Here is a 22,916-nt window from a genome sequence, read left to right as displayed (position 1 = left end):
CCGTGCATCCACTCCAGCCACAAAACAGACGCCTTCACTGGATTGCTGATCATATCCTTCCTACTGCCACTTGCGGAAGCTCTCCCCTGCCGCTTTGCTCTTCCTCTTCTATCGCTGATTGCTTGCTTTGGGTTCTTCCACTACTGTCTGCAACTCCAGATCTCGTTCTAGTTTTACTTGCGTAATTCTGGAAAGGGGACATGGCTCGTTTGTGATCTTTTCTTGAAGCAGATATCTTGAAAGACAGGAGATTCACAGTAAGTACTTCTGTTCTTAAATTCTTTCTTTAGCCGTGGTTAACGTTATCATCTGTTAGTTCTATAATTTTTTGTGTGTAAATATTGCTCCTTAACTAGTGTATGTCTATCGTTGGAAAGGTATCATCTCTGGGTGAGTGTTGGATGGGTCTGAAATCACCTCTATCCCTCCTCTCTTCGCTGTTTACAGAAACGGTTTTTCTTGTCGCCCTAGTGCGGACATCTAAACTCCTCTTCACTAGGCAGCAAAAGCTTCTCCAGGTAATCACCCGCCAATACCGTCGGGAAGCGCTAAAATGGGTGACCCCAGATCTAGGAAAATCCAACCGGCAAGGCGTCCTCGGTGAACAGAGCCACGAACAGCGACAACCCATTGGAAGAACTGGGATGTGGAGGGCTCCAATGTCACTGGAGCCGCGATGCCACCTTCGTTGGCGAGTGCAACGACGACCAAACTCCGGGTGGTGGAGATGGTAGGTGTGGCGTTTGGAACTACATGAGGCGGGACGGGGGGTGTCGAGCGCGCTAGAGCTGCAGCCTTCGATGGTGAGCAGTTGAGGGCGGGCAGTGGCGAAGTCCAGTGCGAAGACGCGGAGTAGAGAAGTGGGCGCAGGGGCCAGCCCTGCAGGCTGCCGCCACTGCCAGATCTGGCGATGACCAATGCAGATGGAGAGGGGGCCTGCAAATCAGTGGCGGAGCTAGCGACATATGGCTGAGGGGCCAAATGACCAAATATATTTTTTAAAGGGGTCAAAAACTACATTTCTCTCCAATTAATGGCACCCAAATACAGAGCTTCTTCACAAAAAGTCCAAGAGCTGGGGGGGCCATGGCACCTGCAGTAATACACATAGCTCCGCCAGTGCTGCAAATAGAAAACCTGGCTTAAGCATACTTTCAAAACGGAACGAGCATGTCCCAAAGTCAGTTGGGCGAGGATTCGAGCTCACGCCGTCCACGTACTGCACGAGCAAGCTAACCAGTTGAGCTACTAGCTACAAGAAAGATACGAATTGTACCGCAAAACTCTTAAGAAACAATGGAAGCCGCGCGGTTCCAAAAAAAAAAAGCTGACAAACAATAAAAATAAGTTTCACGAATTTGTTTTAAAAAAGGTTCATGTATTCAAAAAAGATCACTCGTTTCAGGAAAAAGTTCACAGATTTGAAAAGTACATGGAATTTTAAAAAGGGCACTAATTTCAGGAAAATTCACGGATTTGAAAAGGTTCATAAAAATTTAGAAAAAGTTCACGAAATACATCAGACTTCAAGAAAATCGAAAAAAGTTCATCGAGTTATTATAAAAAGTTCATGAATTAAAGTTCATAAACCTCAAAATTAGTTCACATATTTTTTTAAAAAAACAATCCATTTATAAAAAATTCATCAAAAAATAATTTTGATTTTGAAAAAAAAAGTTCTTTGATTTTGCAAAAACAATTCATCAAAAAATAAAAATATCATCAATTTTGAAAAAACGTTCATCGATTTTGAAAAAAGTTCATTAAATTTTAAAAAAGTTCATTGATTTTGAAAAAGAGGTCATCGATTTCGAACAAAAGTTCATTGAATTAAAAAAAATCATCAATTTTGAAAAAGTTCATCGATTTTGAAAAAGTACATCCAATTTGAAAAAAAGTTCATCAAATTTGAAAAGAGTTCATTGAATTTGAAAAAGTTCATCAAATTTTTAAAAAAGTTCGTCAATTTTAGAAAAAGTTCACCTAATTTGAAAAAAGTTCACACATTGAAGAAAAAAACAAGAAAATAAAAAGGAAAAAGGAACCAGAAAAAAAACACCCTGAAATCAGCGAAGCAGTGAAAGCTGGTTTGGGGTCTCTCGCGGCCTAGATAAATAAAAGGGTGAAAAGAAGTTAATAGACACAAACAGAATGGTGTCCTTTTGGTCAGTGCACTGCTCTCTCAACCAGAAGATCATAAGTTAGAGCTCGCACATTCAAAATATGATTTTTGCTGCAGTATTGAACATAAAGAAAAAGAAAGAAACGGGCCAGCCAAGCGCGGGGCATGCTGCATGTGCAAAGATCACTCCAACCTTTTTAGGTTGTGACAAGTGGCGCGCTGCATGTACGCTACTTGTCGCAACCTGAGAGTTTTAATTCGTTACTCAAAATGTTTTATCTCTCAAACTGTGCGTCAAAATCTCGAATCGCTTTCATCGTTGGATTTCTTGCATCGAGATCTTCAAAACTAGATCCTATGTTAATAGGTTTTGACGAACTTTTTTTCACGAAAAAAATCGGACGAAAGAACTGAACCGGAAGCACGGGTTTTTTTTTCCTTTCTGAAAGAGGCACGCCCGTGCCTCTTACGAAATCACAACCATGTCTCTCGCGGAAGCAAAACCATGACCCTCGCGGAAAAAAAAGAGAAAACACGTTTTTTTTTTCTATTTCCGAGGAGGCACGACCATACTTCTCGCGAAAAGCACAACCATACCTCTCGCAGAAGCAAAACTGTGACTCTTCCGAAAGGAAAAAACACGTTTTTATTTCCGTTTTCGAGGGGCATAGCCGTGACTCTCGCGAAAGCACAACCGTGCCTTTCGCGGAAGCAAAACTGTGATTCTCGTGAAAGGGGAAAAAAAGAAAACACGTTTTTTTTTGTTTCCGAGAGGCACGGCCGTGACTCTCGCGAAAGCATAATCATGCCTCTCACGAAAGCAAAACCGTGACTCCCGCGAAAGGAAAAAAATAGAAAACGTGTTTTTTTTCGTTTCCGAGAGACACGGCCGTGACTCTCGGGAAAGCACAATCGTGCCTCTCGTGGAAGCAAAACCGTGACTCAAGAAAGTAAAAAAAAACAAAAAACATGTTTTTTTTGTTTCCGAGAGACACGGCCATGACTCTCGCGAAACAAAACCGCGACTCTCGCGAAAGAGAAAAAATAAAAAAACATATTTTTTGCACAAAAAAAATTCAAAAAATTTTATCCAAAAGCTAAGGAAGACCAATGAAAAACCGTAACGTCGAAAAAACCTGAAAAAGATCCTTTAAAAAGTCAAAAACACGTGTGAAAAAAATTCAAAGAAAGCGCTCGGAGCGTAACATGTGACGAACGGCTAAGAGCGCGTCAAGTGATACTGATCATTGTGAGACTCCCGAAGGAGCACTCATTAACTAGTTGCTCCCGCTCAAGGCGCCCGTTAGGAAATGCCAGCAAGGGGGTGGTGGCTGGTGAAGTGGCTGTGGCAACATCGTAGCTGGGGCCCAGGCAGCCCAGGCAATGGCCTGGGAAAAAATCTCGGCCTTATATTTAGAAAAAACAATTGGCCTGGGGCACAGCCCAATTCCTACCTCTCTTGCTGGGCCGTTGGCCAGCCCAACACCCAGATTAGAGAGAAGCAGAAGCGCGTGTGATCCTAGAAAAAAAAAGCGGAAGCGCGTGTGCGTGGTTCTTCGCCCGCGGAGAGTTTTTTGACGAGAAAAAAGGGAACCGGCGACTTGAACTTTGGTCTTTGGAGGTTGTTTCCCTTAATTTTGTAATTCTGCAGAGAACTTAAATGTGGAAACTGATTTAGTAAAAAAAATCAATATAAGTGGCTAAATGACCGTGCGTTGCACTGATTTGCATTTCAAAATTAATCTTCTAAGGTTTAGCTGATTCTATCATTGAAGATGTAATCATGGAAAGCTCGGAGCAATCAATCATTTGATTTCGTACAATATTTCGTATCATCTATGTTATGTATGGTCTTTTAATATCGACACAGATTTTTGGAACATAGGGGCCAATGCACCTGAAATGGAGAAAACCATTTTAGAAAAATCAAAAGGAGTCGAACATTTCTGAAACTTTTCTGTAACAACCATGGTCTATCATAATACTCGTGTTAAAAGTTTCATAGAGGAATGACTCTCGTGGTATCCTGGGTGGGTGAAAAAAGCAAACCTGGCACTATATAAAAGTTACTACTCATGGGTTTTTATAATCGCAAATTTGTTTTCTTGGCCCTGGTGTCGGTCGAAGCTATTCCTTCGCGAACATTTTCATAAGACCCATTGGCTATTTCCGTTTTAATATGTCTTATTTTATTAGTTGAAACATGATTGAACAAATACTGCAATTGAATATTGTGTTAAGAGTTCTTATTAGTTATGCAACATAGCATGACTTCTGTATGCCATGAAACTAGTGTTTTTTTTGGGGGGGTGGGGGGGGGGATTATTTTTCGCCCTTAGTTTCTCGCTCGGGTCAGTCAGCCAATCTTGGCTCCGCCATTGTTGTGGCGGTGGCCGGTGGGGGTGGCCGCAAGTCACATCGGAGAGACGAAGCAGGTGCGAGTGATCCTGTCAAGATCTTGTCCGAGAGGATAAATATTAATGTGGTGACTTGGGAAGATGATCCTAAAGCATTCGATGATAATCATGCTTTACCAGCTACAATATGATTCGGATTCTTAGTTTTTTTGGGGGGAGGGGGGGGGGGGGGGGGGATTATTTTTCGCCCTTAGTTTCTCACCCGGGTCAGTCAGCCAATCTTGGCTCCACCATTGTTGTCGCGGTGGCCGGTGGGGGTGGCCGCCAAATCACATAGGAGAGACGAAGCAGGGGCGGGTGATCCTGTCAAGATCTTGTCCGAGAGGATAAATATTAATGTGGTGACTTGGGAAGATGATCCTAAAGCATTCGACGATAATCATGCTTTACCAGCTGCTACATACAATATGATCCGGATCGGTTGATGTGCATCGTGGTCGTGATTAAGATAGCATAGTGGCCGTTGCACATACTAACTTTTACTTCCAAGTTGGGTATATAGAATAGTAACACGCAGCAAGTCCTAGAATCTGGTCAAGGAGACAAGAGGTGGTATATGAAATTCGTACGCGTTAATATATACCTGGTGGTTGTCTGATTCTAGGATATATGTGTGCGCTTGCATTCCCAGACAGCATTTAGAGCTAGAAGACTAGAACACTTGATAGAGGAGAACCAAGCTGCTTGGTTGAACAGACCGCAAGCAGAATGGAGGTGGCGGTAGGGGCGGCTTCGAGGGTGGTGGTGCAACTGGTGCGTGGAGTCGTGGTGGTCTTGAAGGATGCACTCCAGCTGCAAGGTGCTCGAGGGCTCGACCTTGAACGGCCAACGAGCGGAGACACGCCCTTGCACCAGGTACCGGAGCTGCCGCTTAACATCTGCATGGTATCCGAGATGTTCCTGCAGATCCTTGCCACGGGGCTCGGCGCCCTCGCCTTGGTCTGGGCGACCGTCGTCCTGCTCGGCGGTTTCTCCACTTCCCTAGAGAAGGCTGATTTCTGGGTCATCACCGCCATCGTCTTCATACAAACAGCCAGGTACCTCCTCAATCCTCGCCCTCTTCTTATCACTGTCGACTAGTCGTAATATAAAACAGATCCAGTACAGTAGGAGTAATTAGTTTGCCTCTGTTGAGCCACAGGGTCGTGGGCATAAATGTAAGCCCCGAGGCAGAATTCTTCAACCAAGTTCCACCAGCATTCCTCGAATTGGGCGCCGAGCAGTACACGAAATGGGGGCGGGGGAGGCCGCTGACTGGCCGAGCAACTGGCCAAAATTTCGTTTACTATCTCATGCTGGCACTTGGAAGTGCGAGGGATTTCATAACCATTGTGGCCTTCTTAGCAATATTGGTCCTTGCGGTCCCGATGATTGCAGGGCTAGGCTGCATATCACTTTCCATCTATCGTCTCATTGCCATCCTGTCGAGACACCATGACAATTCCAATGTGTTTCGTGCACTCATCTTGTTCTATGCTCTCGTGCTTCTCCAAGGTGGATTGTTCATCTTGTGGTTGTTTCTGAGGTTGTATCGCTCTTATCTTGCAAACCACGTCAGCTTCAAGTATGGACTTGAGGATAAGAGAGAATTGATTGACAAATATATGGACAAAACCTTGAGCATGGCCATAAAAAATGGGGTGTCAAGTACAATCAACAGGAACCTGGCTTCCTTCGCAGCAGAAATGATGAAATCTGAGTACAGTCAGGACCGCATTGATGCAGTTTTGGTGATGCATAGATTGACATCCCAGGAGGACCATAGAACAAGAACACTATCCCAGATACAATCCTCGCCGCTCTGTGTTTCCAGGCTGCTTGACATGGTTACCTCAAAGAGCCGCACTGATCAGAGGACAAAATTATGCATTGCACAAATTGTGGCACATCTTGCTAGCAACTTGCCCCTGGCTGACATATCAGGAGCAACAGAGTCCATTTCTTCCATGATTGATCCCTACTTTACGAAAATATCAACACCGGCTACCAATGTCAACATTGACCATCAGACAGCTATTGACATCACAATTGACCAGCAGGGGGCTATTCAGTCAGCCAGCGCTGCCAATGGAGGAGAAAGCAATGGATCTTGTATTTTTGTTAAGCAATTAATGGAAAGGGTAGCTCGGCAGAGAGCAGAAATCATCAGAAATAGACAGCAAAGAACTCTTCAATCCTCCAGGACTACCAGTGGAGCTGAAAGCAAACCTCTAATTATCCATGGCCTGTTGATTCTTGCCAAGCTTGCAGTTAACCCGGACAACTGCAAGCACATATATGATTACAAGGGTCTCTTCTCCAAAATCATATCCCCAGTAAAAAATAAAGTGTATGAGATCCTCAGAGATGATGGTATCACCATGGAAATAACTGAGAAGGCACTGGAAGTGGTGAGCATGCTTGTCAGTGGCACAGATGAAACCAATGAAAAGATACGCCAAGATATTTGTAGCAACGGGATAGTAGCGCACAATATTTGCTCAATCTTGGAAAAGGACCACATGTACGACAAGCTAAAGGTTCCAGCAACAAAGATCCTTACGGAGCTATCTTTGGATACGTCCACTCGAGCTACCCTTGGACTTGATGGCGTAGCTGATTTCATTAACGACTTGATGGACATCTTCTTTGATGCTGCTAATGAGAGTGAAGGACTCAAGAAGACCGCAGGTGAAGCATTAGCAGTACTGGCAACGGACAATGCCAATTGTATGACGATCATGAATTTCAGCACAGAGACAAATACTTCAGTTCAGCTGCTCACAGATATGATTCCTGTGGTAAACCATAGATTATATCAAACTCCCATAGCACAACTGCTGATGCAACTTTGTGCAAATTCTAATCCTGCAGAAAGGGAGGAGCATCTCGCATCAGTCAAAACAAATCTACATGAGGTAAGAATACATATAGATTTCCATATTATTTTTCCAATAATCAATTAGTACTCTATGCTTCACAGATACGAAAGAGCAGTTCGGAATGGTGAAGTCACCTAGTGTCAAAAACGTTCTTATATTTTGGGACAGAGGGAGTATATCTCATCTTTGTCATCAGCATCACATTTTTCAGATAGAGGATATAATTAACATGCGTGATGAAACATAACATAAATTTGTGAACTTATATCTAACAGTTCAGTAGACTTTTGCTCGAATTAGGTTGATGTAGTATCTAAGTTTGATCTGACACAACAATTCGTAGTCCTAATCTTCATTGTAGTGTGCCACCATGAAACTGTTTGCTACAATCGAATTTCCAAACATCTACAGAAATTCGAATGGGGGCTAGCACCAAATGGAACCCAAAAGTTCAAAAAAAAAGATTTTGTTTTCCTCTCGTGTTTTGGACTCATGCATGCCAAACGGAACAGAAAAGTTCGTTGGGACCATGCGTACTCCATAGCAGAAATTCCAATAAAAAGGCATGAGCCTTAACAATTTTGTTTATTGAAAAAAGTAATGAGTAATGAATATTATCATACCTTGGTTTTTAATTAGTACACATCATGAGTAGAATATGCACTACCATTTTTCTTTTTACTTGATGTAACATTGCTGTCGAAATATCACACATGCACCCTTGTTCTTCGAATAAGAGGTTTTGTTCTTTACTAAATTGTTTATTGGCATGGCAGGTGCTCAAAGTTATATGCAATGTTGAACAAGCAGAAAATGCAAATCAGGTGGGTTCTCCACAGCACAACTTAGGCCAGCAACAAGCAGCATACACAAATCAGGCGGGTTCTCCCCAGCATAACCTGGTCCAGCAACAAGCAGCAAATGCAAATGCGAATCAGGTGGGTTCTCCCCAGCATAACCCGGGCCAGCAACAAGCAGCAAATAATGCAAATCAGGTGGGTTCTCCACAGCACAACTCAGGCCAGCAACAAGCAGCAAACGCAAATCAGGCGGGTTCTCCCCAGCATAACCCAGGCCAGCAACAAGTAGCAAACGCAAATCAGGTGGGTTCTCCACAGCACAACCTTGAGCAGCAACAAGCAGCAAATGCAAATCAGACGGGTTCTCCACAGCACAACCGGGGCCGCCCCCCATTTTCTCGGGCACTTTATCGCTTGAACAGTTTTCTCGGGGCTCAACACTCTCACGCTGCTAACAGAAACAATCCCAGTGACAATTTACCGGCTGTTGCTCAGCTCGAAGGTGCTAAAAGAAAATCCCTGGCAGCCTTCTTAGGCCTTACATTGCAGATATGTGACAAACTGGAGATCAGTCCAGATGATTTTGATAATGCACTTGCGCTCATTCCTCTTTCCATGGATGACTTTGTGGATAAACTGAATCATATAATAGAACAGTGCAAGGGCCACTCTTTTGACAGCTTGGAAGGGAAGGGTCCCTCACTTGAGTATCTGATGATAATCAAGACAGTGACAAAGTTATGTACATGGATGATGCAACACAAGCCAGACTGCATCAGAGTATTCCAGAATAAGAACACTAGCACAAAACTGCAAGGTGCCTTAGAAGATATGAGAGACCTGGAACTAGGTATGCTCCTTACCGGCAGTGCAGGGGACATGGCTAATTACCAAACCCTTTCAACCATCGTGGGTGTTGCACGGCAGATGATGGATGCTAATGTGCAAGTTTAAATAGGAAGGGGTGGATAAGTAGTAGTACAAGTGTGCTGTTTTCTTTCGGTGTCTATTTTTCAGAGAATTGTTTTCTCCATGTGTCTCCGCACGTGTCAAGAATCAAGATAGCTGCTTGATTTTATATCTTCCCAGTTTACAATCTGCTTGATTTTCCGTGGATTAATTGTGCTTGCCTTTTGCTGTGTTTGTCAAATAGCCTTTGTATGACCGTTATTCGCATTGTGGTACCGAACTTGTAAAACTAATCAGATTTGTGTTGTAGACTTCTGTAGGAGACTAGTCACAACGTGAGTAACTTAAGTAGTAACATCACACATTTCAATACAAGATTGCTTATGTGGCAGCTAATTAATGAGAAGAGAGGGGTTTGTGGTAACTTAGCTAGTTACTGTAACATCACACATTTCAAGGCATAATGAGTCTATAGCCTAATAAATGAACTCTTTCATGATATCACTTATATGTTACTATCCACTATGGAGGTAGTAACATAGACTAGTAACATTGATAAGTTACTACTCTGTGTTACTCCTCACTGTGAGCAGTTGGATAGAGAGATGCATCGCACATTCATTAAGCAAGCACAACCGGGAAGAAAATATTAAGCAAGAACAAGATTAAGAACACGTTGCACCAGGTTTTAGCATTGTTAGAAATCACCGTTGCATGTCCAATCTCATTTTTATACCTCAGGCACCACCATCAACAAAACATCCATAGAAAAGAAGGGAGAAGGTACCATGTTGTTCTTCGAATAAAATTCCTTCAGTTGAAGCACTGGAACAGCCCCGGCGAGGGCCCTCCAGCGTTCGGCTGGGCTCCTTCCGACGAGTGGCTACGCCATACCACGACTCCCTCAGGCGCGCGCGGAGCGGCGCACTCCGGCTGAGGCGCCATCCGCCGCGATACGGCGCAGCGATAAGAGCACGATGCCGAGCCGCGGAGCCAGCGCCGGCGTCGAATCGGGCCGAGGCGGAGGCTGCTCCCAGCGCGCACGGTGGCCCTCGGCCCCGTCGCCTCCCCGCCCCTCACCCCAGGCGCACGGCGCAGCGGCGCCGCCTCGATCTTGGCGGCCGGCGGCGATGTGACGTGGAAAGAGCCCAACGTATTTTTGCAATTGAGCTGATGTTCCGTTACTTTTTTATCTATATCTATACCAATATAAAAAAACCCAAAAAAATATATCCAATTAATCTCGGTCATCAAATCATCTCAATCCAACGATCTAGACTGCTTCAATGTCAAGCACTCAACATGTTTAGCGTGTAGTTAATTTCATAACAAATATAATGCTAACGCAAATAATATTCTGTTTAATATCCGCATGTACTTAATATTCTTTTCAATTAACGTGCATTACATGTACAGATTGACTAGTTACTAGCAAAAGGGTGTGATGTAACGGATTTTTTTTTTATAATTTTGAAGGCCATGACGATATTTTGCATCACCAAGATTTATTATCACTCTCAAATTCATGAAATTATGAATATTTTTTAAACTCGTGAACATATTTGAAATCATGAATATTTTTTAAATTCACGAACACTTTTACAATTTTGCTAACATTTTCTAAAATCAAGAACATTTTATACTATTTCCAAAAAGATATTAAACAATTTTCTTGAATTGGTGAACATTTCTATAATCAACACACATTTTTTTGAAATTGGTGGAACAATTGTTGAAATTCACGAACATTGTTTAAAATGCATGATCATTGTTTGAATCAGCGAACATTTTATGAATGAATAAGCTATTTTGTAAGTCATGAAAAGTTTTTTAGTTTTTAGGGTATTTTTTATTCATGAACATTTTTTGAACTGGCAATTTTTTTCAATTTCATTAACATTTTTTAATACACAATTTTTTTTAAATCATGAACATTTTTTGATTTTCTGAACATTTGTTTTCAAAATTTTGAATATTTTTTGAATAAGGAAACATTTTTACAAAATCGGGAACTTTTTTGAATCCGCAAATTTTTATGATTTATTAAACATTTTATTTTAAAATTTCCATTTTTTAAATTGTTGGAACTTTTTTCAAGTCTGAAATTATTTAAAGTAGAAAAAAGGAAAAAGGAAAAAAAATAAAAAAACAGGCCGTCTGAACATGGGCTGGCCCAAACGGGCACGCCGCTCAGCGCGCGGAGCGCGGAATTGGAGGTCCCTACTGCATGGGCCTCCCCAGGTGGGGGATTCCCCGGGGAACTATCTAGTACTCCCACTCTTAGGGTACTCCCGGTGCTCCAAAACTCGGTAGCACATTTTAAAATGTTCGAAAAAATCTGAAAAAATACAGCACATTGGCACAACATCAATATATGTTGTTAAAAAAATTCAAATCAATATTCAAACCATTGCTCGAGATACAAAAATGACAAAATGTACATCAATGTGATAATGGGCCTAACCTCAAGCCCAACTTATGTTGTGTCCTATTTACTGTCGAATTTGTCATTTTTGTATCTCAAGCAATGTTTTGAATTTTGATTTCATATTTTTTTACAACATACATTGATATTGTGCCAATGTGCTGCATATTTTTTTAGAATTTTTTAAACATTTTAAAATGTGCTACCGAGTTTTGAAGCACCGGGAGTACCCTAAGAGTGGGAGTACCAGATATTTCCCCGGGATTCCCTTGTGTAAAGTGTTTTTTATCACTTATGGATGATATTGTTGGGTAATATTTTGCAACTTTTGGGTAATTTCCATGACAAACCGTCAGAAGCAATAACCCTTTTATTATTTAGGTATAGATATATCAAGTTTCTTTTTTGAACATATACCACATGGTAAGCTGACCTTTCCTTCCTACTTAGAGCAAGGCACTTGTTGGAGCAAAATTTGTAACACCCAAAACTATCATTTTTACTCACCAAGACCAGGGCACATTTGTTTATGGAGAAAGTACAATATTTTAGACCACCAACTCAAATAGATGCCCTAAAAGAAAAAGAAAAATGGCAGCTGCATCACTATGAGTAATTTAAATATTTTTCAAAATTGTCACACATAATTAACACCATATCAAATTAACCATTGAATCCACCTATTATTTTGAAATGTAAATCATAGCCTCATAGTGCATCATATCAAACATAGTTCATCATCAAAGCAAATAAAAGTGCACATAAACATAAAAGTATCATAGCCTCTCAACTTTCCTTTTCCCCGTTGTCGCTTGCCGCAATGTCAACATTGGTCTTGTTGTGGAAATTGACCTCATGGTGATCATCGACTTCTTTCTCTTCATTGTCGCATGGTTCATCATCGATGCTGCTACCTTGATCTCCACCGTAGTTGGTTCGCATGGCATGCATGGTGTTACCAAAGTCATCTCTGATGGTACCCCGCAAAAAAGGTACCCATTATACCACCAAATACACCCATCATGCCGCCACCAAAGCCACCTTCCATAGCACCCATTGCACCACCATAGCCACCTCACATGCTACCCATCATGTTATCAAAGCCACCTCCCATCATGCTCATCAAACCACCCATATGAATCATCCCATGTTACCATCGGTCCTTTCCGATTTGGCAACAAAGTTGAGAGTAGGGCTCCTTTTCCTCTCCCCATCACCGCTTCATGCATCACAACAGAACTCTTCCTCCTAGGGAACTTCAAACAAGTTCTAGTTTTTCCACTTCCCTCGTCTTTAGTCTCCTTGTAACAATTAAGAAAGCGAATGGTATTCCATTTTTCTTCCCCTTGCCCATTCCTTTCCTCTTTGTCGGAACAAACCTTGAGCAAGAATGAGCTACAAAACAATTTAGAACCATAGTTAGTAACACGTCTTCATACTTAAAAGAGAAAGCACTCGAATGTAGCAAACAATCACATTATCACTATCACTGCAACCACTTGGGTTCATGTGCTCGATATTGGTCAAGCAAGTCGCCCATTTTTACATTGGGTGGATATTGTGCCCCAACATTGGCGGATAGGAGGGGCCGATCGTTCATGACCACTTCTGTTGTGTTGATCAAACCATTCTTTGATGCGCTTATAATGTGTGCTCATCGGTTGATCGGTTCCGACGCCGACATCGAGAGAGATTTTCTTCCAAGCTATACATATCAACACGTCTCTGGTGTTATTGTTGTTTGTGGTTCTTCCCTGTGGGGCGTCAAGAAAGCCCTCATCGTCCAAGTCAAGATTGTTGTCATCATATTGCGTTCCCTCATCCTCTTGGGAGGGAAATTCTTGAGAGACAAAATCTTCATTCCCAACATTTGTGAAGTTAAAAAATGTATCATCATCAACACTACATATGCATACAATGTGAGGGGGGTGTTTGATTGTCAGTTTGTGACATGTTCACTCAACGGCCATAGATCATTTGATTTCCATCAGACTTGATCTCTTAAGTTTAGTCAAGCAAATTCACAACGTGAGCAGGCTTTGTTCTCCATAATGCGATAAGTTAGAATGGTAAAAGCAAAAGGCGGAAGCGTGGCACGAGCAGGCTGCTTTTGGAATGTTAATCAAAGGGGGGAAAACGCTTTACAAATACTGTTTTGCTTGTTCGGACGTGCTAGAATGGTGCCATTGACCAAGCATGGTGTTTTCACTAGGCATCATGGCTTTGCAGCGTTCTGCGGCTGGCCTCGATATTTTTATCTGGCCAACCCGATCTGATCTTGTTGTGTTCCGCAGCGATGTGGGTCAGCGTTACTGACCCAACATTGCCGGGAAAGGAAGAAGCAAGTTTGCAGATATTCGTCGGGTCGAGTCAAACAAATAAGAACACAATGCTCTCTCACCAGGAACTGATGGGCTAGGCTAGGAGCGAACGAAGTAGATGGCACTGATCGCCGGAGCTACTGCCCATACATATCATCGGAATGGTCCAGTCGCTGGTGAAATCGGCTGACGCCCAACTAGATCATACTTACAATCTTATATTCTTTTGCTCCAAAAATATAATTTTTTAAATGAAAACTAGCCTTTCTGCCCAAGTCTATATCTAGATGGTTCTCAAATAAAAAACAAATCTACTCGTAGCCTTGCAATATTGCACACCTATCGAGTAGGAAGAAAGTTATCAGCCAAGGAACTGAAGGAGAGATCTCCCTGACTGTAAACGATGTAAAGGCATTTCTAACCGATCCCCTATAACAGAGGATATGGCGGAGTAAACCCTTAGTGGAGTGTTTTTACTTCACTAAGATTTGGTCGGACCTAGCTGATCCCCTATACATAACGGAGTAAAATTTTGTTTTTTAAGTTTGCAATCCTAGTATACATTGCAAATACATATTGTCACAGATATAGAAACTAAACATAATATGAATGTTCAAGCAAATCATGAATATAGTTTACACACCAAATTGAAAGTTTACAAACCAAATTATTCAAATTTGAACACACAGAATGGTCCAAATCTAGCAAATAACATGTGATAGAACAACTAAGACTCGCTAAGACGCTGCGAATGATGCTCAATAAGATCTTGTTGGAGCTGAGCATGAACTTGTCGGTTTTCGATCTTGTGATGCTTTTCAAGGAATGCCAGGATCATGTTCGTATCATACTCTGGATCAACCGAAGTTCCGTTGGTGATGTATCAAAAATTCTCAGGCATACCCCTTTTGTCTTCCATGATCTTGTTATGCAATACGATGCAACAAGTCACGATATGCCGTATAACCTTGGGGCTCCAGTACTTGGCAGGGCCACGAACAATTGCAAAACGCTTCTGAAGCACACTGGAGGTTCTCTCCACATCTTTCCTAGCAACTTCTTAACATTGGACAAAGTGAATATTTTTGTTATGTTTTGGACGTGAAATTGTTTTGACCAAGGTGGCCCATGGTGGATAGATGCCAACCGCAAGGTAGTAACCCATCGAGTGGTTGTGCCTGTTGACCGAGTATTTGCAAGCCAAGAGCATCTCCTGTAAGAAGCCTAGAAAACAGTGGTGATCTTGACAGCACATTCAAGTCATTGTGAGAGCCAGGCAAACCAAAAACTAAATATCATATCCAAAGATCCTTCATTGCAATTACCTCAAGAATGATCTTTGGATCATTGTAGTGGCCTTTGTACTGACCCTTCCACCGTGCAGGACAATTCTTGCATGTCCAGTGCATAAAGTCAAGTGATCCAGGTATCCCTGGCCATTCTCTTGCTTCACTCTTTGTCATCAGCCTCTAAGTATCTTCCTCGTTAGGTGCTCTCAAGTACTCTGGGTCAAAGACAATGGTCACTGCTTTAGTGAACCTTCAAACGGCCTCCAAGATTATGTCTTCACCAATGCGGACATAGTCGTCAATTGCATCGGCCAAACACCCATATGCCAAGACTCGAACAACCGCAATGCACTTCATCAGTGGGCTTTCACTTATCTCTCCACTTGCATTTCTCCGAAGCTTGAACCAGTCATCATACCTCTCAACGGCTTTTTAGAATGGTCAGATAAAGACTTGTGTGCATCCGAAATCGTTGACGAAAGTACTTCTTCGCATAGGTTGGTTATCATAGTAGTCTCTCATGATCTTGGCATGGCCCTCCGCTCTATCATGGTTCATTTGTATGTGGCCAAACGGTGATCCTCTCCTAGGCCGCCGAACATCATCATTGAAAATCATGCCTAAAACAGTGTCAAAGTCATCGCCGTCTTCTTCCTCCTCAGATGACGACGAGTCCTCTAAGATCATCTCCCTCAACCTCATCATCTACAATCAAATGACTACGTTCAATCCAAACGGATCGGTTAAAAAGGAAACTAACAAAAAAACTCACTTAGGCAATTCGTCGAACACTTGCGATGCAGTGGTAGTGCACCGGTCGGCCGATGTCGTTTAGACCAAACCAGCGGGTGGCGACGCGTGTGAATGATCTACGGCGGTGTGCAAGCAAGGATGCGGTGGCCGACAGAAAATGAAGAAGTTTTGAAGCAATCCAACGAATCGACTATGATGATGGCAGTGGCGTTTCAGCTTGATTTCAACGACGGCGACAGGGGCCGAACGGGCTCGACGTCGGGCAGAACCGCAGAACGGCGGCGGGGCCCAAGGAAGGCAACGAGGTAGCGGTGGGGCCGGCAGGCGGTCACCGGGAGGTGCACCGGCGAAGATGCAGTGGCGGGGTGCGATGCAAGGGAGAGGCTCGGCTTTTACTTGGAGCCGTAGCGGCCGAGTATATTTAGGGAAGGGAGAGGCGTCGAAGGATAATTTTTCCTCCTCTACAGTGGGTTGGGGGTCGGTTAGGTGTGCATTAGAGGAGTAAAACCGACTTTTTACTCCTCTAACGCGGGATAGGGGATTGGTTAGAAATGCCCTAACATTGCTGTCCAATTCATAAAGGAGATTGAGTTGTAACAAAAGAAATTGAAGGAGAGTTCCCTAAAAAAGGGAATTGAAAAAGATAAGAAAATGAACCCGCTGACAGCCTGATGGTCAACGCTGGATTCATCCGCGCCACCTTCAGTCGATCCAAGACACCATTGGTCGCTCTACCTCGAGTGGCCACAATGGAGAAATACAAAAAGCTTATGTACCGACCGCGACGAGGTGGCGCGAGGCCCGAGGCATCCGTTTTGGCGCGCACAGATGGGTCAGGCGGGCGTCGGAGGATGGACCAATGGACGGGAAACGTTCTCTGATGGACGAGCGTCAGTGCGGAGTTTTGTAAGAGACATCTAATGATTTCGTTAATAAAATCAGGGAGGGCCCCTTCTTGAAAAAACAGCCCGTAAGGCCTTCTACTATGTAATCGGTGCCCGATGCCTCAAAAGCTTGTCACCTCACCAGCGGTGCCTTGAGAAAAATATTGGCACCGCTCGAGCAGTGTATGATTGCAGCATGTAAAAAAGTAGGACCCACACATACATAAAAAAAGTTGACACGGTGAACTTTCCTCCATGCATGAGAGCAACCTATCAGTAAAATAGTGCTACTTTATCGCATGAAGGAAGTGGGCATCGGAGCAAGTAGGTGCTCTGGTTCCTGAAATTTTTCTGTGCCATTGGCTAAGCAGTGTAGGGCATAACAAAAGTTGATTTGATACTGGTTTTGGCCTACATAGTGGAGGGCAAGATCTCTGTTTCTACCTGTCGTGGAGCATCACTCCTTCGACTTCCTCACATGGAGGTTACATTGTTTTTACCCTGCTCGGATGCAATGAATGTTTTCTGTTCTTATTCATTTTGTTTAGCACTCTTATTTGCTATAGGGTTCTCTCTTTGGGTGAAAATCGGTGCTGCGCAAGCATGTGATTTAGATACAAGCAGTTTGTGCATATGACAAAGCAGATGGCCGACGCTATGTTCTACTAATGTTTAGGCCGCCCCACTAACTGTAAATAATGGAGCTAGTATTGGAAAGTGGAAATTTGCATACTTAGGGGATGGATATGCATTTCGTATGCTTCGCGACATGAGGGTTGTACATGCCACCGTAAAATTTAGACTGACGTATACCAAATTTCGTGACACCAAAGAAATATGATTGGATTGAGGTTAGCCGCCCGAATTAAATATTGTACTTATCCACGTGATGCACTCACTATTAGTTAATGATCAATCATTGAAACTTTTAATCTTAAAGTACTTATTGTTGGAGCTGTTGAGTATATACTCTATTGTGAACCTCTGTTCTTTTGTGGCCTCCATTATTGACTAATCTCTCCCTTGCAAGGGACTTGCATCGACTCCAGCCACAGGAATAAACACCTTCATTGGATCGCTGCTCATTCCTAAGAACATACCGTTGCCTCCAGTCCCTTGCCTACTGCAACTTGTGAAAGCTCTCTTGTTTGAGTTCCTGACGCTTTGCTCTTTTAATATTGTCTGCAACTCCAGATCTCATTCCAGTTATACTCATGTAATTCTGGAAAGGGAACAAGGCTTGTTTGTCATAAAGCCGGTCTTATTTGAAGCAGTTCCTGGAAAGAAAAAGGAGGTTCACAGTAAGTCGGTAAGTACTTCTGATCTTACAATCCTTTGTTAGCGTTATTTCATATTAGTTCTAAATTGTTGGGAATAACTAAATATATTTCTCATTAATCAAGTGTATATTTATCGTTGGATCTTGGTCTCAATTCCCGATCTTACAATATGTTTTTCATTAATCGAGTGTTAGGTCTGATATCACCTATTCCTCTGTTTATTGTTTTCAGAAATGATATTTCTTGTCGCCCTAGTGTGCACATCTAAACTCTCCTTCACTAGGCAGCAAAAGTTAACTGAGATTGCTTTGTTTCATAACATTTTTCAGTTAACTGAGATTATGTATTTTATAATGTTTGCCCAGCGAGCGAAAGTTAGTGTGGTTGGCCCGAGACATCCGCTCCCGAGTCGCTCCCGCGGGCGACTCAGGGAGCCAACCCTAGCGGCGCCGCTCCCCAGCCCCCCTTCCCGGCCTCCCTCCCCTCGCCGCCGCCGGCCGTGTCGCCGGCTAATGGCCGTGCGGCGTAGGCGGCGGCGGGGCGTCTTCTTCCCGCACGCCGGAGGCTTGCGTCGCGGGGCGCGACCTTCTGCTTCGTCGGCGATGGTCGTCGCCCGTCCTCGGGCTCTGCTCCCTCCCCCCCTCCTCGGCGTGCTGGCGTCCCGGTGGTCCTGCCGTCCTCCTCCCTCCCCCTCCTGGCGGCGGTTCTTGGGGTTCCGAGGGCGGGGGCCGGATCTGGGTGCCCCTGTCCAGATCCGGGTGGTGGTGGCGGCAGTCGTGTGGGTGGCGGCGGCGACCTGGCTAAGGTGGTGGCGGGGCGGCCAGCGGTCTGGCTGCTCCTTGCGGGTGATGAAGCTATGTACCTAGGGTAGGGTCATAGGCCTGACCTAGACGCCCTTCCCAAGGACATCATCCTAAAGCCAGAAGCATTCAAAGGGTACCATCATCCACTCGACCAGAGACATTCCACTCGGAAGAATCAATGTCACTCGACCGTCATAGAAACCACTCGACAAACAGAAGATCTAAAGTCACTCTACACAGCAACGGTCAGGCGTTTACCCATAGACTTAATTACCATTTATAGCACTTTAATACAGACGTTACTTGTAACGCCCCTTCTTTATGTATATTGAACCCCTTGTAACGTGGGCTGGCTGGGGTCCTGGCGCACTCTATATAAGCCACCCCCCTCCACCGGCATAGGTTTCGCATCCTTTGTAAACTCACACACACATACAATCCAGTCGACCGCCTCAGGGCACCGAGACATAGGGCTGTTACTTCCTCCGCGAAGGGCCTGAACTCGTAAACTCGTGTGTACAACTACTCCATAGCTAGGATCTTGCCTCCTCATACCTACCCCCCATTCTACTGCCAGTCTTAGATCCACGACAGTTGGCGCCCACCATGGGGCAGGTGTCTTAGCAGTTTGTTGGAGAAGTTGTGATTCTTCCGATTCCCGTCATCATGGTTTTCGGCGGAGGATTGGCTGAAGGCCGCGAGATCCGTCTCGGCGCGCTCATCTTCATCGTCGACGACTCCGCTTGGCTCCACGAGGCTCCACTCAACGTCGAGGCGCTCCCCGTCCGCGGGGCGACGCACTTTCGCGCATGCGTCCGCGGCGTCCTTCTTCGACAGTCATCGATTCAGTATCAGTCGGCTCCTACGGCATCCTCGCTTCCCATTGTTCGCTGGCGTCAGTGATCTAGTCGGTCGCGACTTCAGCGGTGGGTGAGACATGCGGTGACCCGCCAATCGGCCACCCCACAAATCGCGGCGATCGAGCCCGATGAAACTCTCTACAGCATGTTCGATCCGTCGTCTGGCTCCGTCGAGACTGCATCTGAGTGTGACAGCAGCGACCCCACGGTGGAAGTCTTGATGGTCAATGGACCATGCAGTCCTCCCGGCTTCCCCCGTGAAGACGGAGGCGATGGCGTCGGCAACCCATCACATGTCCACGAGGAGTACCGCCCCGAACCCCTCTCTTCGCAGCGGAGGGAAGATCTTCGCCGCCGTAATATGGATGCACTCCACACTCCTATCGTTGGAGAAACCCCCGAGGCCCAGGCCTTGGAGGAGGCGCGCCTGGCCAACTTGGCTGAGCGCACTCGACTGGAGAACCTCCAGCGCGCACTCGACGAGCGTGCTCGGCAGCGGATTCCTGAGTCCAGTCGACGACAACTTTTTTGCCTCCGACTCAGGTATACCGAACTCCGATCCAGAATCTCACAGCTGTAGCTCGAATAGCAGAGTCAATTCAACCTTCCCAGTCAGAAGCTGGCCGAGGTTTGATGCAGATCCGAGCTTTACTCCGGGCAGCAGGAGAGCAGAATACAACAGTATCTCAGTCGCGAAATAGGATTCATAGCAGATCTGTGGTGGCAGATACTGTCCAATCTGCTCACAGCCCAAGATCGCCTCCGCGGCGTGAGGGACGTGGGCACCGGCAAGATCAGTATAGGAACCGTGAGCAGTATGATCATCGAATCGACCACGATGACCGTCGTCGAGTGCCCACACCTCCTCCGAGGAGTGGGTCATACGTGCCTTGGCGGCAAGATGATAGGCGCCCCCACAGCAACGAACGAAGAATCCCGGTCGACCCTAGAGAGCCAGGCTTTGATGCAAGATTTATTCTTGTTCAAGGTCTGGTTGATAGGAACAGAGCTCACAGAGAAGGCCACGATAGGGATTATCTGACTGGAAGCAGGGTGCACGTTTCAGGACCCGAGTGTTTCAGCAGAGCCATCAGAGCAGCAATGATTCCCCCCAACTTCAGGTTGGCGACTCGAGTCAGCAAGTTCACCGGTGAGTCCAAGCCAGACACTTGGCTTGAGGTCTACCGAGTGGCTGTGCAGATCGGTGGCGGCAATGATGATGTGGCCATGAAGCACCTTCCCTTGATGTTTGAGGGCTCAGCCAGAGCGTGGTTGAATCAGTTGGCTCTTGGCATCATATATAGTTGGGAGGAATTTGCTCGAGTGTTTGTTAGAACCTTTGAAGGTACTTGCAAAAGGCCAGCAGGGTTGACAGAATTACAGTCCTGTGTTCAGAAGCCGAATGAAACCTTGAGAGATTATATCCAGAGATGGATCACTCTGCACCACACAGTGGAGAATGTGTCGGATCACCAAGCAGTTTGTGCCTTCAAGGAAGGAGTTAAGTACAGAGAGTTGAACCTGAAGTTCGGCCGGACAGGAGATATGTCCCTGATATGAATGGTGGAGATTGCCACCAAGTATGCCAATGGTGAAGAGGAAGACCGGCTCCGGAGTGGCAAGCACAAAACAGACGCCCAAGAAACCGGAGGAGGGAATTCCAGTCGGAAACAGAAGCGAAAGGCCGAACCAGCTGCTCCTGGTGAAGCTTTAGTTGTTGCCCAAGGAAAGTTCAAAGGAAAGCCCAAAGGGCCCTGGATTCCCAAAAAATTTAAGGATCAAGATGGGAATGATGTGTTGGATTTACCGTGCCATATTCATACCAAAAAAGATGAAGAGGGGAATTTCATTTACCCTAAACACACCACTCGACAGTGTCATCTCCTGATCTAGCAGTTCCGAGAGAAACAACCCAAGGAGAAGGAAAAGGAGTCGGATAGAGGTGAGGATAGGGAAGAAGATGATGATGGTTTTCCCAATGTCAATTCCACGCTAATGATTTTTGCTGATGTTGAAAGCAAAAGTCGATTGAAAGTTATTAACAGAGAAGTAAACATGGTTGCTCCAACAACACCCAGTTATCTGAAGTGGTCCCAGACTACCATCACATTCGACCAGTCGGACCATCCAGCACATATAGCCACCCCTGGGAGGCAAGCACTGGTGGTCGACCCAGTAGTTGAAGGCACTCGACTGACTAAAGTGCTGATGGATGGTGGCAGTGGCCTGAATATCCTTTATGCTGAAACTTTGAAGGGAATGGGCATCCCGATGTCCAAGTTTAGTGAAAGCAACATGAGTTTCCATGGCGTTATACCTGGCAAGAAGGCTCAGTCACTCGGCCAGATCGCCCTTGATGTGGTTTTCGGTGATTCCAAGAATTACTGCAAGGAAAAGTTGACATTTGAGGTTGTGGATTTCAAGAGTGCTTACCATGCTATTCTGGGTAGGCCCACTTATGCACGTTTTATGGCTCGACCATGTTACGTGTATCTCAAATTGAAGATGCCTGGTCCTAGAGGAGTAATCACCATCACTGGTAATCGGCAGAAGGCAGAAGAGTGCTTCCAAAAGGGCTAAAAAATTGACGATGCACAAATGGCAGTAGTAGAACTGCAAGAATATCAGAAAAATGCAGATCCGAGTGATTTGCTGCGAGCCAAGAAGCCTGCCACAGATTCTGCATTTCAGTCGTCCGGTGAAACTAAGTCGATTCATATTCACCCGACCGATCTCAATGCTGCTCCGACCCATATCTCAACAACGCTCGACAGCAAATAGGAAGAAGCGCTCATCCAGTTCCTCCGTGAGAACTGGGACATCTTTGCATGGAAACCTTCTAACATGCCAGGTGTACCCAGGGGACTGGCTGAGCATCGTTTGTGAGTCGACCCAAAAGTAAAACCAGTCAAGGAACATCTCCGACAGCCCGTCGTCCAGAAGAGAAAAGCAATTGGTGAGGAAGTGGCTCGGCTCCTGGCAGCTGAGTTCATCCGAGAAATCTACCACTCCGAGTGGCTCGCCAATGTTGTCATGGTCCCCAAGAAGGACGATTCACTTCGCATGTGCACTGACTTCAAGCATATCAATCGGGCCTGCCCGAAAGATCATTTTCCTCTCCCCCGCATCGACCAAATCGTCGACTCAACTGCAGGGTGTGAGCGTTTGTCTTTTTTGAACGCCTATTCCGGG

General features: G+C 44.9%; 1 protein-coding gene, 1 long non-coding RNA gene and 1 pseudogene across 4 annotated transcripts in view; 2 read left to right on the top strand and 1 right to left on the bottom strand.

The window, feature by feature from the left end:
• Positions 1–22,916, top strand: part of LOC125527774 (disease resistance protein UNI-like) — a 73,251-nt pseudogene that overhangs the window by 4,909 nt on the left and 45,426 nt on the right. The window lies entirely within an intron of this gene.
• Positions 8–9,428, top strand: LOC125511180 (uncharacterized). Of its 2 annotated transcripts, none has more exons than XM_048676483.2 (4): positions 8–257; positions 5,171–5,576; positions 5,681–7,436; positions 8,177–9,428. In XM_048676483.2, the coding sequence occupies exons 2-4, from the start codon at positions 5,248–5,250 to the stop codon at positions 9,152–9,154; spliced, it is 3,063 nt and encodes a 1,020-aa protein (XP_048532440.1). In that variant the 5' UTR covers positions 8–257; positions 5,171–5,247; the 3' UTR covers positions 9,155–9,428. The 2 variants fall into 2 exon arrangements, with proteins under 2 accessions (XP_048532440.1, XP_048532441.1); XM_048676484.2 differs by having other exon boundaries at positions 5,144–5,576.
• Positions 4,699–10,279, bottom strand: LOC125511181 (uncharacterized). The gene is made up of 3 exons (XR_007284923.2): positions 9,897–10,279; positions 8,024–8,911; positions 4,699–7,386 (listed from the first exon to the last, which is right to left on the bottom strand). It is a non-coding gene; the product is annotated as an uncharacterized LOC125511181 (long non-coding RNA).

This window comes from Triticum urartu, chromosome 5A (assembly GCF_056163025.1).
Source record: "Triticum urartu cultivar PI428250 chromosome 5A, HENAU_Tu73, whole genome shotgun sequence".
Classification (NCBI taxonomy): domain Eukaryota; kingdom Viridiplantae; phylum Streptophyta; class Magnoliopsida; order Poales; family Poaceae; genus Triticum; species Triticum urartu.
This window is presented reverse-complemented; position numbering and strand designations above follow the sequence as displayed.